Source organism: Lytechinus pictus, chromosome 18 (genome assembly GCF_037042905.1).
Source record: "Lytechinus pictus isolate F3 Inbred chromosome 18, Lp3.0, whole genome shotgun sequence".
Classification (NCBI taxonomy): domain Eukaryota; kingdom Metazoa; phylum Echinodermata; class Echinoidea; order Temnopleuroida; family Toxopneustidae; genus Lytechinus; species Lytechinus pictus.
The window spans coordinates 8,906,592-8,927,397 of NC_087262.1; the positions used below are offsets into that span (position 1 = coordinate 8,906,592).

The window sequence follows — 20,806 nt, forward strand, 5'->3', positions numbered from 1 at the left end:
TCATTTCCGATGACACGCCCATGTTGGCATCAGGGCTGGACGGGGTAGCCGACGGCCTAGGCCGCTTAGCTCCTCCGGATTGTCTCGTTGATGCGTGTTTGCTCATGCTGATTGCCCGACATATAACCTATGTAGATTAAAACAGCTCGGGAGAGGGTACGCGGCACGTCCTTACTCGTTGATGGTCATACTCTGATGGTGGTCATGAATATCATGGTAATCGTGGTTCTAGCAGTGATGGGCATGTGTTTAGAATGATGGTGGTCATGACCGGGGGTCATGAACATCGTGGTGATCGTGGTTCTAACGGTGATGATCATGTGTTTAGAATGATAGTGGTCATGAACATCGTGGTGATCGTGGTTCTAACGGTGATGGTCATGTGTTTAGAATGATATGGTGGTCATGAATATCATGATGATCGTGGTTTTAACATCGATTGTCATGTGTTTAGTATGATGGTGGTCATGAATGTCATGGTGATCGTGGTTCTAACGGTGACGATCATGTGTTTAGAATGATGGTGGTCAAGAATATCATGGTAATCATGGTTCTAATGGTGGTGTTCTAGTCGGCTCTAGTGTATAAAGTGACAAGTTATGTTGACAGTGTAAATGCACCCTCCCCCCTGTCATGAAGCCACTTTGTTTTTTTTAGTAGCATCTCGATCTGAGGGATGTGAAATATTCTTCTCCTCCCATTCAGCAAGCTCACTTCATCGTTCTCTTTTCGCACACAAACAAAAATGAATGCACGATTGTATGAAGTTAGGCTATATGAAAAGTGTAAAGTAAGGGAAAGTAAAATAAATATATTTGTATATATACAAATATTGACTTTTTTTTGGGGGGGGGGTTACCTTGACGAGCCGCTGAGTGGTATTTTCAAAAATATGATTTCATAGGACAAGGCCCAGCAAAAAGTTGATTTGAATAAAAGGAGAAAAATCCAACAAGCGTAACACTGAAATTTCATCAAAATCGGATGTAAAATAAGAAGGTAATGACATTGCAAAGTTTCGCTCAAAGGGGTACTCCTGGCTGAAAATATGATTTGTACAGTTAAAGAAAAATCAGACAAACAGTACGCTGAAAATTTGAACAAAACGGACAGGGAATATCAAAGCTATGTCATTTTAAAGATTTGCGTTATTCCGGTGAAAGACTTCTAGTCATGTCTCCATGAATATTCAATGAGCAAACTAATGATGTCATGTCCCCACTTGTTCTTTTGTATTTATTCATTTTTCTTCATCCAAGAAGCAAAAACATAGATTGACAACCTATCTCATTATAAGGGAGATTTGTCATTCACACATGTAGGAAACATAGAAGATTTCATGTAATAACAAAAGAACAAGGAAAGTGGGAATGTGACATCATCAGCCCATCATGACAAAGTGCATAATTGTTTTCACAAAATAGAGCTTAAGTTTAAAATCAAAATAACTTCCTTATTTTGTTATCGGATTTTGATGAAATTTTCAGCATTTTGCTTTGTGAATTTTACTCTATTTATTTAGATATAAATATTTTCAGCCCGGAATACCCCTTTAATTCTACAAAGCATTAATAGGCACAACCTGGTCGGTATGCAAATGAGGGGACCGGTGGCACCATCCACTCACTATTTATTTCGTAAGTAAGGAAAAGTAAAATGAATAGATAAAAGAACCTATCAAAATTCATTTTCATTTCCCTTTTTCTCAAGTAGACCGTGGCGCTGAACAGCGACCCATCGAAATTCAGCAGTGATTCTGGCAACCACTGAAAACTGAACTACCCAGGTAGCAAGACATCTGGGGCCCATATGGATGTTATCTGGGCTGACTGGGGCCCATATGCCCCACATGAATACCATATGGGACCCATAATGGTCGATTCAAATTGTTATTATCCCAGACCCACCCATATGGGCCTCACATGGGTCCCCTATGTTATTCGGGCAATTCTGAGCAGAAAACATCTCATAGGAACGCATGTAGGCTTCACAATGGGCCCCATATGTGCTGTTCTGGGCAAGCTCTGGATGGAAATCCTACCAGAACAACGCGCGTGGGGCCCACATTCTTCCCATTATGCGTTGTTCTGGGTAATCGCAATCTCCTAGAACAACACATTTCGGGGCCCACTTGGGCACAGTGTGTGTCGTTCTGGGCAATCGCGATCTCCCAGAACAACACATTTGGCCCCACTTGGGCCCAATGTATGTTGTGAGAAATCTCCAGATAAAAATCCCCCAGAACATAACATGTACGTGGGCCCCACATGGGATCAATATGTGTTGTTCTGGGCAATATCCAGATGGAAATTCTCTCAGACCAACACATGTGGGCCCCATAATTATGTGTTGTTCTGGGCAATCTGAATAGAGATTATCCCAGGACAACAAAATTGGGCCCCACATGGGACCAATGTGTGGTGTTCTGGGAAATATCCAGATGGAAATCATCCCAACACAACACATATGGGCCCCACTTGGGGGCTACCTGGGTAGAAATATAATTCAGTGGGTATTTCAGTGCCAGTGAATTTGCCATATTTACCATATTTACAGTGTCGTCAATAAATCAACATTGAAAAGGAAAATAATATATCATTATACACTCTTTAAAATATTGGGTGAAAGTGCTCAATGTGCGTAATTATGTGTCCAACCAACATTGGGCATTTCTTTTGGGCCTTTTTATTTATCCAGTGTGATGAAAATTTTGCCCATTCTAAAGCAATAGCTGCTTATTTTTTAACCTTGCTGGACAATATGCTTCCCGCATTGGGTAAAATACTGCCCAAAATTGGTTGGACACATAATTCAGTTCATTTATTTTCTATTCCGATAAAAAGAAATGTACAGAGAAATGCATGTGGGCATAATAACAGATTGTCAATACATAAAAGAGACATTATAAAAATATACAAGTAAACATGCTTGTATTACATAAAGTGATACAGAGATTTCAAGAAAAGGATGGAATTGAGGAATACTGAAAAAAAAACAATAAGTTTTGTCGAGGCAGTAATCCTACGAGAGAATGTCATAGAATTGAAGAATTAAAAACACTTTTTAGAAAGGAATATGAGAAGAAAATTGAAATACGTTAAAATGCATAAATAAATACATTCAAATACATTGAAATACATATGAATTCATTATAAATACAAACCAAGGATCTTGGTCAAATAATCAATAATCCAAATCGTGAGATAAAAAGGTATAATTTGAGTCTTCGTTTGAATACATTTGGAGAAGGGGAAACAAGAATAGATGAGGGAAGGGAGTTCCAGAAAGATGCGCCTTTACTGCCTTACGGGTTGTAACATGAACTCTTTGTTTACCTTTCCAACATGGAATTTAGAAGAACTTCTTGTATTATAAGTGTGAATACTACTATTAAGAGAAAACATGTTATTTGATGCATGTGGAAGGATTTGTTTGTAATGACTTTATAATGAATAGAGTTCAATATTAACATGCCAACACCACCACCTCTTCCATATTGACGATCGGCGTGAATAATTGTAAGCCCACATTTATTAAATCATGGAGTGGGGGGGGGGTGGGGGTATTAGCATTAATCCATGTTTCTGGTGCAGTGGTTTTGACTCTCGCCTTGTAAACAGAGGGTCGTGTGTTCGAATCCCATGCACCGCGGTCTGGCGTTCTTTGTCAAGGCATTAATCCACACTTTGCCACTCTCGACCCAAGTGCTAAATGGGTACCCGGTAGGATGTGAAAGTCATGGTAGCATGTCCAGTACTGTTTGTTCCTCACCGGCGACTGACTGGCGACTGACTGACCCCAGGGAGTGGAGGATGTGCACACATTGTGTGTGGGAATGACTGATTGAATCAGATGACCGATATATCTGTAGACACGTCGTTCCGATGTATTAAGCGCTATATAAAATGATGATGTTGATTATTATTATTATTAAAAACCATATATTGTAAATGTGAAATCAAGATTATCTAAATATGCACTAAATGTAATCAAAATGTTTACTAAGGCTCCTTGAATTAAAGTGGATAAAGCTTAAATGGTTATTCTTATTTGACTTGCCTATTTTGTTAATAAATTCATCCTCTAAATAATATTCACATTTGTCAACTGAATCATGAATAAATTCATTATCATTTGTATGGCAAGAATTGGCAATATTTGAGTCACCTTCACTATTTACAACCTCGTGGTGGTAAGAAATTTTACCCAATATTTTTACAGTGTATTAAAAATGTTGATGGGGGTTACCTTGACGAGCTGCTGTGTGGTATTTGCAAAAATGAAGAGTTTAGTTGCAAAAGGGGTTAGGTCCACTTTGGACCATTCCGAGAAACTAAAACCATGTTTTTTTATTCTCACTTATTGCAATATTCTTATGAGAAACTAAATTGTCATGATGTACTACCATATCATGTGAACATAAAATTGGGTATAAAAGAAATATACATGTGTTCATTTTTTTCTATATATTAAAAAAAAATGTTCATTGTGGACCTAACCCCTTTTGCAAGTAAACTGAAATGAATCCAATCTCTTTTGATTAAAAAGTGATTTTTCTTTGCCACTTTCATTCACGTTTTCATTTTAATTTCAAATTTTCTTTGGTATCATCAGAGTGACTAAAAATTTAGAGATTTGGAGACAGAAAACAATAAAATTTATGAAAAATGGACCTAACCCCTTTAGACAAATGAGTTCTTCAGAAGAGTTTGGTTGCAAAAGGGGTTAGGTCCACTCCAAGAAAATCATTTTTTAAATTCTCCCATATTGCAAATTTCTTATTCGAAACTGAATTTTCATGATAACCTATACATGAGAACATAAAATTGAGTATAAAAGAAATCTACCTGTCTTCAATTTTTTTACGATATTCTTTTCCAAAAAAAAATCGTGTGGACCTAACCCCTTTTGCAACTAAACTGAAATGAATCCAATCTCTTTTGATTAAAAAGTGATTTTTCTTTGCCACTTTCATTCACGTTTTCATTTTAATTTCAAATTTTCTTTGGTATCATCAGAGTGACTAAAAATTTAGAGATTTGGAGACAGAAAACAATAAAATTTATGAAAAATGGACCTAACCCCTTTAGACAAATGAGTTCTTCAGAAGAGTTTGGTTGCAAAAGGGGTTAGGTCCACTCCAAGAAAATCATTTTTTAAATTCTCCCATATTGCAAATTTCTTATTCGAAACTGAATTTTCATGATAACCTATACATGAGAACATAAAATTGAGTATAAAAGAAATCTACCTGTCTTCAATTTTTTTACGATATTCTTTTCCAAAAAAAAAATCGTGTGGACCTAACCCCTTTTGCAACTAAACTGAAATGGATCTCACCCCTTTTGAAAAAAAATAATTTTTTGCCATTTTAGTTCACTTTTTAATAGGAATTTCAACTTTTCTTTGGTGTCATCTAATAGAGCTACTAAAAATCTATACATCAAGATATAAATATCAAATTCGATGAAAAATGGACCTAACCCCTTTCGCAAGTGAGCTCTTCAAATAAGATTTTATAGGACAAGGCCCAGCAAAAAAGGGAGAAAAATCAAGCAAGCATAACACTGAAATTTCATCAAAATCGGATGTAAAATAACAAAGTGATGACATAGGAAAGTTTTGCTTAAAGGGGTATTATGACTTGAACAGAATCTTTTTTTTTCTTTCTTTCTTCCCTTTTTATTCCAGAGAATAAAAAAGAACCTTTATTTCATAATATGAACAAAACAATAACGAAACAAATTATTTTACATAACTCTTTTAAATACAAACTTTTACATACATTCATTCTTTTTACATCTTGTCCATATAACATAAACTATTTTATATAAAGAGTACCAGTGATGCCTACTTCATGAAATAATTTAAAATAATAAATAATAAATCAAAATGAACAGAATCTTGATATAGACTGAAATAGCGACTAAAGTATGCCAACAAATGGGCAAGCTGCCGCGGGCAGATCTTTTGATCGCTAACTTCAGTACAAATTCGCACATGTGCCCATCATGCCCATATCGGTATTGAATGGCCATTTCGAGAGCATTTTTTGAAAGGGAGAGAACGGACGCCGGTGCAATTTTTGTTTTCCAGGGTCTACCAACTGCATCAAAGTTAGGAGCCAACCGTTAGTTAGACAAACATCGGTAGAATTGAAGTGGGTGCATGATTTCCTTTTTTTGGGGGGAGGGGGTGTTTTTGGTACCCACAGCTTCAAGAATACCCATATATCTTAGAGTAACTCACACTTAAGATTAGAATACTGGACTTCCAAATAATATATCATTATACACTGTTTAAAATATTGAGTGAAAGTGCTCAATGTGCGTAATTATGTGTCCAACCAACATTGGGCATTTCTTTTGGGCCTTTTTATTTATCCAGTGTGATGAAAATTTTGCCCATTCTAAAGCAATAGCTGCTTATTTTTTAACCTTGCTGGACAATATGCTTCCCGCATTGGGTAAAATACTGCCCAAAATTGGTTGGACACATAATTCAATTAATTTATTTTCAATTTCGAAAAAAAGAAATGTGCAGAGAAATGCATGTGGGCATAATAACAGATTGTCAATACATAAAAGAGACATTATAAAAATATACAAGTAAACATTCTTGTATTACAAAGTGATACATAGATTTCAAGAAAAGGATGGAATTGAGGAATACTGAAACAAAACAAGTTTTTGTCGAGGCAGTAAACCTACGAGAGAATGTCATAGAATTAAAGATTCAAAAACACTTTTTTATAAAGGAATATGAGAAGAAAATTGAAATATATTAAAATGCATAAATAAATACATTCAAATACATTAAAATACATATAAATTCATTATAAATACAAAGCAAGGATCTTGGTCAAATAATCAAAAATCCAAATCGTGAGATAAAAGGTATAAATTGAGTCTTCGTTTGAATACATTTGGAGAATAGTGGAGCGGTTATGTGACAAAAAATGGCCAAGATGCTCGGATCTGGCAGAAAGTGTGAAATTTGGCATACAGGGGTATTTTTGGGCGCTGATTTAAAAAATTGCCGGCCCCAAGCGATTTGACCATCGGGTCGGCCGCCATTTTGAAATCCAAGATGGCCGCCATGAAATATCATTAAATGTCAATTTCTTGAGTTTTACATGGCATGTGACACTGAAATTGGGCATATGGGGGTATTTTGAGGCACTGATTTCAAATATTGCCGGCCCCCAGCAATTTGACCATTTGGTCGGCGGCAAAATGGCCGCCATCTTGAAATCCAAGATGGCCGCCATGATATATTATTGCAATCATTTTCTCGAGTTTTATATGAACTGCGGTATTGAAATTTGGCATATAGGCTTAATTTGGGGTGCTAATTTCAAATATTGCCGGCCCCAAGTGATTTGACCATCGGGTCGGCCGCCATTTTGAAATCCAAGATGGCCGCCATGAGAAATCATTAATGTCATTTTCTTGAGTTTTACATGACGTGTGACACTGAAATTTGGTATGTTGGGGTATATTTAGGCACTGATTTCAAATATTGCCGTCCCCCCAGCAATTTGACCACTTGGTCAGCGGCTAAATGGCCGCCATTTTGAAATCCAAGATGGCCGCCATAAACAATCATTAAATGTCATTTTCTTGAGTTTTACATGATATGTGACACTGAAATTTGGCATATAGGCTTAATTTGGGGTGCTGATTTCAAACATTGCCGACCCCAAGTGATTTGACCATCGGGTTGGCCGCCATTTTGAAATCCAAGATGGCCGCCATGAGAAATCATTAATGTCATTGTCTTGAGTTTTACATGATTTGTGACGCTGAAATTTGGTATGTTGGCGTATTTTTAGGCAGATTTCAAATATTGCCGGCCCCCAGCAATTTGACCACTTGGTCAGCGGCTAAATTGCCGCAATTTTGAAATCCAAGATGGCCGCCATGAAAAATCATTAAATGTCATTTTCTTAAGTTTTACATGATGTGTGACACTGAAATTTGGCATATAGGCTTAATTCGGGGTGCTGATTTCAAATATTGCCGGCCTCAAGCGATTTGACCATCGGGTCAGCCGCCATTTGAAATCAAGATGGCCGCCATGAAAAATCTTTGAACTCATTTTCTTGAATTTTACATATGTGCCACTGAAATTTGTAGTATATAGGTATCTGGGTGAGTTCATTAAAAAAATTGCTGGCTTCAAGCAATCTGACAATTGGTCGGCGGAAAAATGGCCATCATCTTGAATTCGAAGCTGGCTGCCATAGAAATATTGCAATTATTTCGTTGAGTTTTATATGATCTGCGGTATTGCACTTTGACATAGTTTGAAATAGTGTGGTGAGCTTATTTCAAATATTGCTGGCCCTCAGTGATCTGATCCCCTGAGTCAGGGTTATACGGGCCAAAGATTTTCATTCGAGCCAACCCATTTAATTCTCAATTTTTAATTTTGATATTGCTGATTTACAAAAATGAATGAATATGATTGATATTCTAGCACTGATTCTAGGGAGGGTAACTTTACTGAACTTCCTTTTTTTCAAATTGGGAAGATATATCACCACTTTGGAACTATTTTTATACTGGCGGGAGAAGTATTGCCATTTTTACTGTCTCAAGTGATGAATTTGATCCTGTCAGGTGTAGTCTTCATAAATGCCGATTTATTTTTTTAAATGAGCTGGTCGAGTTACCCTTTCTGGTCAGATATGGAATGTCAGACAGACATATATCCTATCCACTGGTAGTAAACATTAAACCCTCGAATTGCATCCTCTTTTTTTTAGAGCGCCTCTTTAACACACGAGTATATGGGAAATGTTTTAGGCCCGTGATCCCTTAGCTGCAAAATGGCAGCCATCTTGAAATCCAAGATGGCTGCCTTAAAAAAATCATTATAAAAATCAAGTATCATAATTATAACGTAGGTATTATTTTGAAATTTGGCATCTTGGGGTATTGAAATTTCCCCCAGTAATCTGTCCAATAGATAAGCTGCAAAATGGCCATTATATTTAAATCTAGAGAGGATCGACTGTCATGAAAATTCATTAAAATCATTTTCTTGAGTTCTAAATAATTTGAGGCACTGCATTTTAGACATACAGGCAGGTTTTGGCCTGCTGGTTTTAGATTTATATTGCTGCCCCAGTGATTGATCCACCGGGTCAGCTGAAAATGACCGCCACTTTGAAATCTAAGATGGCTACTACGAAATATCTTTCAAAAATGTTTTTCCTGAATTCTACATTACCTGTGACACTGTAAATTGGTATTAAGAAGCAAAAACTTGTATTGTATGTTAATTTCAAATATGGATAGATAATGAACATATAACACATAACACACTTTATCTGCCATTTTAAATTCCCATATGACCCATCATGACACAAAGGACATGATTACCTAGCTTAGTTCTAAATATTGATTATTGTGGGGGGAAATAAGTACAATATGATAGCACGAATCAAAATTCATGTATGGTATAACTGATGGTAATCCATTTATTATTGCTATCAATCATTTATATGCTAGACGGTTGACAGTGAATCTTACAGATCTCCAGGAATTACTTAGGAACGATTCAATTGATAGTCATGTGTTCGACAATCTGACAATGGGAGCATGTTCGCCACACAATCGGGAGATCAAGCTCCGACAGCATCAGACCAAAAGATGTTAAAAGAGGGGAGTTGCTTCTACCCTGTTTGGCGGTCAACGAATTAAAGGGGAAGTTCACCCTGACAAAAAGTTTATTGAAACAATAACAGAATAAATAATGAAAACAAAATTGAAGAATTGAGGAAATTCCATCAAATATTTAAAAAGCTATTGGAATTTCATTTGGTGTATTTGTGACGTCAGATGCAAGCAGTTCCCCATGTTTCTTATAGTACAAAAATCAATGAAATGTAGCCTCCTAAAAAAAAATGAAAATGTTTTTTATTGAACCCTCAGTATATCAACAAACAAATGATTTCACACCCGCTCCAGAAAGAAAAAAATTACCCATGATGAACCATTTATGCATTTTATATCACACAACATAATGGGGCAGCTGCTCGTACAGTATATGGCGTCACAAATCAAAAACTTAAAATTCTAATATCTTTGATGGATTTACCAATATCTTTTTTATATAATATTTTCTTGTGTTTTTACAACAAACTTTTCTCCGGGGTGAACTTCCCTTTTCAAGGGATAGAGCAACGTCCGATGTGGCGTTGCTAAGTTGCTGCCGGGCTCACGATCTACAGGGTATGGGCAAAATAAATTTTCAGAGCATTTCTGTTACTGAATTCTATTTTGAACAATAAAATATGTATTATTATCATCCATCATTAATATTAATTTCATCATCATCATCATTATCATCATACCACTATCATGACTATATAACCATTAAACCATCAGTACTTCAAGTCTGGAGCAGTTTTCTTCATGTCGATTTGTAATAAAATGTCACCATTATTGGAGCAATATTCTGAAACCAGCAGGCCAAAAACCTGCCTGTATGTCTAAAATGCAGTGCCTCAAATTATTTAAAACCAAGAAAATGATTTTAATGAATTTTCATGACAGTCGATCCTCTCTAGATTTCAAGATGGTGGCCATTTTGCAGCATATCTATTGGACAGATTTCAATATCCCTAGATGCCAAATTTTAAAAAAATACATTACGTGATACTAGATAAAGTGATTTTTTTTTCAATGATCTTTTTTAATGGCAGCTATCTTGGATTTCATGATGGCTGACATTTTGCTTCTGACTCAGGGGATCAGATCGCTGAGGGCCAGCAATATTTGAAATAAGCACCCCACACTCCGTCGATATGTCAAAGTGCAATACTTGCAGATCATATAAAACTCAAAGAAATAATTTACAGCCTCTCAACAGAAAATGATTGTTCCGGATGGTTATTATTCAACCAAAGCCACTTCAAATGTGTAACTGCAGAAGAAGCTAGCTGGTTTGTGTATTCATGGTGCTTCATACTTACGTAACATCTACATCAGCAGTTAAGGGTGCCAAAGTATTATAATCCTTGCAACGGACAAAGATGTGGTTGTGTTGGATTTGTTTTCAGTGCCAATACAATGGGTTTTACTCACCATTATAATGTTGTACATCATTCAAACTTGGTAACCATATTGGAATTCAAAATAGCATCTATTTATTATGTTTTTTTCATTGATCAAGGATGCAAAGATCAAGTTTTTCTCCAAATTCAAAGTGTTAAAGGCCATACGTGAGACTTGAGCAAATTATCTTTCATGGCAGCCATCTTGTATTTCAAAATGGCAACCAAACAGGGGTCTGACAATAATCAGTGCCTAAATATATGCTTATATATGACAACTTTCAGGGCCAGAGTTCATATAAAACTCAAGACAATTATCATTGCTTTTAATTCATGGCGGTCATTTTGCCGAAACCCGGTGGTTACAGGCTGGTGGCCGGCAAAAATTAGTGCCACGTACTTCTGTATGCCAAAGTTTGGTGTCATATATAATGTAAAATCCAAGAAAATTATTTTGATATGGTTTTTCATGGCAGCCATCTTGCCGCTGAACTGATGGTCAGATCACTTGTAGCTGGCAATATTTGAAATCAGCACCCCAAAAGAGGTACTCTATTTGCCAAAGTTCAGAGCACATGTAAAATTAAAGAAAATGATCTTTAGTGATTTTCATGGCGGCCATCTTAGATTTCAAGATGGCGGCTATTTGAAATAAGTGCCCTAAACTACACCTACACTGTATATACTAAATTTCAATACCATAGCTCATTCAAAACTAGAGAAAATTATTGCAACGATATTTCATGGCGGCCATCTTGGATTTTAAGATGGCGGCCCTTTTGCCGCTGACCTGGAGGTCAAATTGCTGGGGGCCGGCAATATTTGAAATCAGTGCCTCAAAATACCCCAATATTCAAAATTTCAGTGTCACATATCATGTAAAACTTAAGAAAATGACACTTAATGATTTTTCATGGCGGCCATCTTGGATTTCAAAATGGCGGCCATTTAGCCGCCGACCAAATGGTCAAATTGCTGGGGGCCGGCAATATTTGAAATCAGTGCCTAAAAATACCCCAACATACCAAATTTCAGTGTCACACGTCATGTAAAACTCAAGAAAGTGACATTAATGATTTCTCATGGCGGCCATCTTGGATTTCAAAATGGCGGCCGACCCGATGGTCAAATCACTTGGGGCCGGCAATATTTGAAATCAGCACCCCAAATTATGCCTATATGCCAAATTTCAATACTGCAGTTCATATAAAACTCGAGAAAATGATTACAATAATATATCATGGCGGCCATCTTGGATTTCAAAATGGCGGCCATTTTGCCGCCGACCAAATGATCAAATTGCTGGGGGCTGGCAATATTTGAAATCAGTGCCTCAAAATACCCCCATATGCCAAATTTCAGTGTCACATGTCATGTAAAACTCAAGAAATTTACATTTAATGATTTTTCATGGTGGCCATCTTGGATTTCAAAATGGCGGCCGACCCGATGGTCAAATCGCTTGGGGCCGGCAATTTTTTTAATCAGCGCCCGAAAATACCCTTGTATGCCAAATTTCATACTTTCTGCCAGATTCGAGCATCTTTTTCACATATCTACTGGACTAGAAGGGGAAACAAGAATAGATGAGGGAAGGGAGTTCCAGAAAGATGCGCCTAAGTGCCTTTACTGCCTTACGGGTTGTAACATGAACTCTTTATTTACCTTTCCAACATGGAATTTAGAAGAACTTCTTGTATTATAAGTGTGAATACTACTATTAAGAGAAAACATGTTATTTGATGCATGTGGAAGGATTTGTTTGTAATGACTTTATCATGAATAGAGTTCAATATTAACATGCCAACACCACCACCTCTTCCATATTGACGATCGGCGTGAATAATTGTAAGGCCACATTTATTAAATCATGGAGTGGGGGGGGTGGGGGTATTAGCATTAATCCATGTTTCTGGTGTAGTGGTTTTAACTCTCGCCTTGTAAACAGAGGGTCGTGTGTTCGAATCCCATGCACCGCGGTCTGGCGTTCTTTGTCAAGGCATTAATCCACACTTTGCCACTCTCGATCCAAGTGCTAAATGGGTACCCGGTAGGATGTGAAAGTCATGGTAGCATGTCCAGTACTGTTTGTGCCTCACCGGCGACTGACTGGACTACTCCCCAGGGAGTGGAGGATGTGCACACATTGTGTGTGGGAATGACTGATTGAATCAGATGACCGAAATATCTGTAGACACGTCGTTCCGTGGTTATTCTTATTTGACTTGCCTATTTTGTTAATAAATTCATCCTCTAAATAATATTCACATTTGTCAACTGAATCATGAATAAATTCATTATCATTTGTATGGCAAGAATTGGCAATATTTGAGTCACCTTCACTATTTACAACCTCGTGGTGGTAAGAAATTTTACCCAATATTTTTACAGTGTATTAAAAATGTTGATGGGGGTTACCTTGACGAGCTGCTGTGTGGTATTTGCAAAAATGAAGAGTTTAGTTGCAAAAGGGGTTAGGTCCACTTTGGACCATTCCGAGAAACTAAAACCATGTTTTTTTATTCTCACTTATTGCAATATTCTTATGAGAAACTAAATTGTCATGACGTGCTACCATATCATGTGAACATAAAATTGGGTATAAAAGAAATATACATGTGTTCATTTTTTTCTATATATTAAAAAAAAATGTTCATTGTGGACCTAACCCCTTTTGCAAGTAAACTGAAATGAATCCAATCTCTTTTGATTAAAAAGTGATTTTTCTTTGCCACTTTCATTCACGTTTTCATTTTAATTTCAAATTTTCTTTGGTATCATCAGAGTGACTAAAAATTTAGAGATTTGGAGACAGAAAACAATAAAATTTATGAAAAATGGACCTAACCCCTTTAGACAAATGAGTTCTTCAGAAGAGTTTGGTTGCAAAAGGGGTTAGGTCCACTCCAAGAAAATCATTTTTTAAATTCTCCCATATTGCAAATTTCTTATTCGAAACTGAATTTTCATGATAACCTATACATGAGAACATAAAATTGAGTATAAAAGAAATCTACCTGTCTTCAATTTTTTTACGATATTCTTTTCCAAAAAAAAATCGTGTGGACCTAACCCCTTTTGCAACTAAACTGAAATGAATCCAATCTCTTTTGATTAAAAAGTGATTTTTCTTTGCCACTTTCATTCACGTTTTCATTTTAATTTCAAATTTTCTTTGGTATCATCAGAGTGACTAAAAATTTAGAGATTTGGAGACAGAAAACAATAAAATTTATGAAAAATGGACCTAACCCCTTTAGACAAATGAGTTCTTCAGAAGAGTTTGGTTGCAAAAGGGGTTAGGTCCACTCCAAGAAAATCATTTTTTAAATTCTCCCATATTGCAAATTTCTTATTCGAAACTGAATTTTCATGATAACCTATACATGAGAACATAAAATTGAGTATAAAAGAAATCTACCTGTCTTCAATTTTTTTACGATATTCTTTTCCAAAAAAAAATCGTGTGGACCTAACCCCTTTTGCAACTAAACTGAAATGAATCCAATCTCTTTTGATTAAAAAGTGATTTTTCTTTGCCACTTTCATTCACGTTTTCATTTTAATTTCAAATTTTCTTTGGTATCATCAGAGTGACTAAAAATTTAGAGATTTGGAGACAGAAAACAATAAAATTTATGAAAAATGGACCTAACCCCTTTAGACAAATGAGTTCTTCAGAAGAGTTTGGTTGCAAAAGGGGTTAGGTCCACTCCAAGAAAATCATTTTTTAAATTCTCCCATATTGCAAATTTCTTATTCGAAACTGAATTTTCATGATAACCTATACATGAGAACATAAAATTGAGTATAAAAGAAATCTACCTGTCTTCAATTTTTTTACGATATTCTTTTCCAAAAAAAAAATCGTGTGGACCTAACCCCTTTTGCAACTAAACTGAAATGGATCTCACCCCTTTTGAAAAAAAATAATTTTTTGCCATTTTAGTTCACTTTTTAATAGGAATTTCAACTTTTCTTTGGTGTCATCTAATAGAGCTACTAAAAATCTATACATCAAGATATAAATATCAAATTCGATGAAAAATGGACCTAACCCCTTTCGCAAGTGAGCTCTTCAAATAAGATTTTATAGGACAAGGCCCAGCAAAAAAGGGAGAAAAATCAAGCAAGCATAACACTGAAATTTCATCAAAATCGGATGTAAAATAACAAAGTGATGACATAGGAAAGTTTTGCTTAAAGGGGTATTATGACTTGAACAGAATCTTTTTTTTTTCTTTCTTTCTTCCCTTTTTATTCCAGAGAATAAAAAAGAACCTTTATTTCATAATATGAACAAAACAATAACGAAACAAATTATTTTACATAACTCTTTTAAATACAAACTTTTACATACATTCATTCTTTTTACATCTTGTCCATATAACATAAACTATTTTATATAAAGAGTACCAGTGATGCCTACTTCATGAAATAATTTAAAATAATAAATAATAAATCAAAATGAACAGAATCTTGATATAGACTGAAATAGCGACTAAAGTATGCCAACAAATGGGCAAGCTGCCGCGGGCAGATCTTTTGATCGCTAACTTCAGTACAAATTCGCACATGTGCCCATCATGCCCATATCGGTATTGAATGGCCATTTCGAGAGCATTTTTTGAAAGGGAGAGAACGGACGCCGGTGCAATTTTTGTTTTCCAGGGTCTACCAACTGCATCAAAGTTAGGAGCCAACCGTTAGTTAGACAAACATCGGTAGAATTGAAGTGGGTGCATGATTTCCTTTTTTTGGGGGGAGGGGGTGTTTTTGGTACCCACAGCTTCAAGAATACCCATATATCTTAGAGTAACTCACACTTAAGATTAGAATACTGGACTTCCATATGTTTCCGTAAAAGAATATAAAGTAGGCCTGCCTTTCGCAATCCCTCAACTCACTATTACACTATAAAAACACAAAAGAAATATTTCGAAACTTCCTGAAAATATGCAGTTGTAGTTTCTGAAGAAAAAGTAGATCAATTGCATTGCTAGCATCGATAATAGCAAATTATTACTCATGATATTAGTAGTAGCAAGAGATTTACCACATTGAAGATTGTCCGTCCACTTTTGGACTAACATTGCCGAATGGCTGGTTCTGTCTTCTATATTTTCCCTTATTTTCTCCTTGACTATCAATTTCAGGGTGAATTTCGTTTGCCCAGCTCCATTTTCACTCCAACAAGTGTAAAAACCAGTAATGTTTTTGGCAACATTGGTGATCAGAAGAGCGTTATGAGGAAGAATGGAAACTCCATCGGGTAAGGTGTCTTTATCAGAGAACTGCAGTTCTTGAAGCGTTACTGACCAGTAAGTGCTGCTTGATGTTGAAGATCTGACTGGGCAAGGTAACTCAACTTTGTCACCAACGAACGAAAGCAGGGTTTGATATGGTGGAGAGCACAATTGTGGGCGACAACTAAAATTGTCTTCGGCAGCTAGTTCGGCTACTGACGTGTCGGCATACGCTGTAGGTTGAAAACATTTCATGGATTTCTCGTTTGGATGTAGGGTTAAAAAAGTATTGATGAGGTCACAATCACACAACAAAGGATTACGTTCAAAGTTAATTCTTACCGATTTCAAAGAGAACATTAGATATCCACTATCAAGTGTTGTGATTTGGTTGCCCTCAAGATTTAAGTCGGTCAAGTATGTCTGATATTGCAAGGAACCGAATTCGAATGATATAATATTGTTGTAACTTAAGTCCAACATCCAGAATTGATGTTGCTTGTCAAATGAATCATTGGAAATGCTTTTGATTTCATTATCGGACAGATAAAGAGTATATGCCTTGCTGTTTCGTGGTACGCAGTATCTGGGAATTGAAGTAAAGGAATTGTTAGACAAATCAAGAACCGCCAAATTGTTCATTAACAATTCTTTACAGTGATTTCCGAGATTAAGGGAAGAAAGATTGAATGTCAAAAGTTCTGGGAATTCAACAGTGGTGTCTGCCTGTATAGTAGTGTTTCTTATAAAGTACTGTTTAAAAGCAAAACTTTGATGAAGGCTCAGGTATTGAACATTTCTCAAATCTCTTAATACCTCTATGGACGTGTTCGAAAGGGGTATGCAAGACAAATCTATACCGGTAAACCTTTGGACTAGAACTCCTGAAAACTCTTGATTTGAAATGTACATCAGAGGATTTCCACTCAAGCTGAGATACGACAGCTGCTCAATGTGTGAAAATACACCAGCAGGGATGTACTTCAAACGGTTTCTGCTTAAGCTCAATCTGACGACATCTTTTAGGCCAAGAAAAGCTAAAGGTTGAATATCAACAAGGTGGTTATCATCCAACTCGAGAAAGAAGAGTGAAGATGCCGACACGAAGGTGAAATTCGGTATGGAACCAATCTGGTTCGTCTTCAGGTAAAGCCCGACCAAATCAGGCGAAATCCTTACCTGTTTGAAGTCTGTAAGGTTATTATTGCAGGCGAAAATGTTGTTTCCTGATAGAACACTTGAGTTGGAAGATCCGATGGCGTTATCGTTAATGTTTATATGTAAGGCTTGCATGGAGATGATTTCAGTAATCCGATTGGCCTCTACATTCATATAAATCAATTGTTCTGTATCAAAGATATTGTTTAAATTTAAATGGGTTAACAAATTGTGACTGATATCAAACCTTTCAAGAGAAGTCAAGCTTAGGGGGTTAACCTCTGTTATGAGATTAAAAGCTAAATTCAGTGTTCTGAGAGAGATTAAACTTGAAAAATACTGACGATCGATTACCCTTAGTTTGTTGTGACTTACATTCAACCTCTGCAGTGGTATGATCGAACGGACGAAATTTAGGCAAGATATCTTATTCTCGGCGAGGTTTAATTCCGCAAGGTTTGGTAAGGAATCAAATGTTGAGTTCTCTATCATGTGGAGATTGTTACGGGACAAATCTAACTCTGCCAGTTCTGGCAATGTTGTAAAGTTTGAAAGCACTGACAATCTATTGTTGTTTAAATAGAGATAACGGAGTTGTGGCAGACCTGTCAGGTATTTATGATCCCATGCGGTAAGAAGGTTACGACTTAGACGCAAGTATCTTAGGTTTGTTAGGTTGTCAAAATTAGTTAAATTTGAAACACAGTTCCATCTCAAGTTAATGTATTTAATATTTCTGTGTCCGAAAATTCCGAAGTGTAAAGTTGTGAGCTTATTGTGAGCAGCATAAAGAAAATTTAACGTCGGGAAATACATGACAGAAACGCTTCGCAGATAATTTTTATCAACATTCAGAATATACACGTTTGAATGATTCCTTCCATACAGTGCGTCTAGTGTTAAACTGTTGTTGGAGTTAAGAGCTAGACTATACGGTGCGTTAAAGAAAATATCGTTTGAAAATTGATCGATCTTATTGCCACTCAATTTGATGGTTTCTATTTTGGAAATGTTGGTAAATGCGGGTCTACCCACAAATCTGATTTGGTTATCTTCCAATGAGATGAACTCCAAACGTTGCATGTTACAAAAAGAAGAGACATCCACAATGTTATTGCCTTGTAAGTAGATTCTTTTTATTGAAGGAAAGCAAGTGAATAGAGTTTCACTGATGCTTTTGATATAGTTGTATTCAAGTGAAAGAATCTTGAGATTTTTCATCGTTTGCGCCTTGTACAAGTATTCAATATTATTGTATGAAATGCACAAATTTGATATAAAGTTGGGGTAAGCAAAAACGGTTGTTGAAATGTCCCTGATCGCATTCCCTCCTAGATCTAACGATGATACTCTTAATGGGATTTTAGGTAGATTCTGGAGTTTGTTGAATGCCAGTTTTAGCGATGAAAGTCGTGTACCTGATGTATCACGAATGGTCTGCTGTTGCCACTCTTTCAGAGAATTCCTGGTGACTGATAGCTTCAGGAGAGCCGGTAAGGGACCAAGGTATGGTATCCTTTGGATGAAGTTTGAATCAAGTTCAATGTACTCCAGTTGGGTTGCATCCTCGAAGACTCCTTTCTCGATTAAGCGAATACGGTTGTTGGACAGGAGAAGCTCAACCAAGCTTCCGAGACATGAGAATGACTCCTTCTTGAGTGCCGTGATTGAATTGCTCTTCAAGTTAAGCAAAATAGTGTTGCATGGGAGATCCTGAGGCATATCATCAAGATCAGTGCATGTCACATCGACCAAAGTCCTCCTCTGCTTGCACTCACAAAGATTTGAACATCGTGAATGACCTGTTCTTCCAAACAAGACAAGAATATACAGAAAGATAAGCACCCTCATCGTGCCAAATGGGTTGTAAGCATCCGATGGAATGTGCAGAATGTCAGACAGAATGTAAGGCAGAACAGTGTCCCTTTTTGTGTCCGTAGAAATACAATTTAGTTTAAAGGTCACATTTGTTCATTCATTATCCATTTCAAGGCAAAAAAAGACGGGAAAAAAAAGGGAAATCAAAATCCTCTATTTCTTTTACGTAATCTGTTACGAAAAAAGCTCTCTCTTTTTGTTGGTTGTCGTATTTTCAGAAGATGTAAAGAAGCTCTTGACACTATAATGATTAAACAGGTACTGGAGGCAGCATCGACCTAAATATCTTGCACAAAATGAGAAGATATTATGCTACACAGAATCAGATTTCTGATTGTTTTTATCATCAATTACCCAGCCTCGTATCCGCAGTAATTATCCTCCCGTAGCATAAGGCTCAGGGAATAATTATTATTATAGAACTTCACTAGTTGCCAATCTTTAAAGGTCTCTTGAACTAATCATGCTAATTAGAACCGCTATGCACTTTTGTTACATAAAGATGCAAGAGGAGAATTGCAAGAGAATCATTGTTGTTGTTCATAACTCCAGAGATTTATTGCATGTAAGAAATTATCAGTTTGTTAGAAAAGAAGGTTCTAGATTCTTGATTATGTTTTGTGTACAACATTCTATTCGATGGTATGTAATTAGCAGGCATATCTAATGAGGCTGTGATGTGCTCAGTATGCTGAAATTCACAACAAGAAACTTGTAATCATAGTCGGCAATAGGGATTGCTGCCATGGAAAAGGGATGATTAGGTTTGTTGTTCATATCGTTAGTTTCCCGGAGGTCATTCAAGTTTCTTCTAGCTGCATGTAAATTGGCGGACAGAGGCTTTTGTAACTACTGTAGAAGGTTCTAGAAAATTGATATAAAAGGATGTAAGATATTTCAATAATGTTAATTATTGATATATTTAAGGTTCATATAATAATATATATGATATTTGTCTTAACAAAGATTCCATGTTACAAAACGCAAAAAAAAATTATCATTACGGAATTGTTATGTATAAGAAGAATTGTAAGAGAAATTACATGTATATTCATTCATTTAGTTATTTTTTCTCTAAGTAAGTTCATTGCATAATAAGAATATTCCAGAATGTGTCAATTAAGCTTTGTGAGGCACTGCAATGTCTGGTATTTTTGTAATTTACAATGGAGACTGCTAGCAGGGAAAAGTACGGATTAGCTATGTTGTTTTTAAATGTTAATTTTACTGAGGTGATTTAAGAGTCTTCTAAAATTTGGATTGCTCTAGAAAGAAGGAGAATGTTCTTTTAAAAGGCAATGCTAGAAGCTTCCAGAATAGTGGAAATTTATATATATATAAGTTGGCAGTTTCTTCAAGGACATCATCATATTAGATCAGAACTCAGAGTTTCACGCCAGTCTTCATATCAGAGCATTGTTCACTTCTATATGAAATACAACATTAACTTCTGTGAAAT

General features: G+C 36.2%; 1 protein-coding gene across 1 annotated transcript in view; it reads right to left on the minus strand.

Moving 5' to 3' along the window:
- LOC129281589 (podocan-like) overlaps window positions 1-19,320 on the minus strand; it is a 63,094-nt gene extending 43,774 nt beyond the window's left edge. The window contains exon 1 of the mRNA XM_064113428.1: window positions 18,888-19,320. Within this exon, the coding sequence (XP_063969498.1) occupies window positions 18,888-19,320 (433 nt within the window). The remainder of the gene's footprint in view (window positions 1-18,887) is intronic.
- Window positions 19,321-20,806: the final 1,486 nt, after the last annotated feature.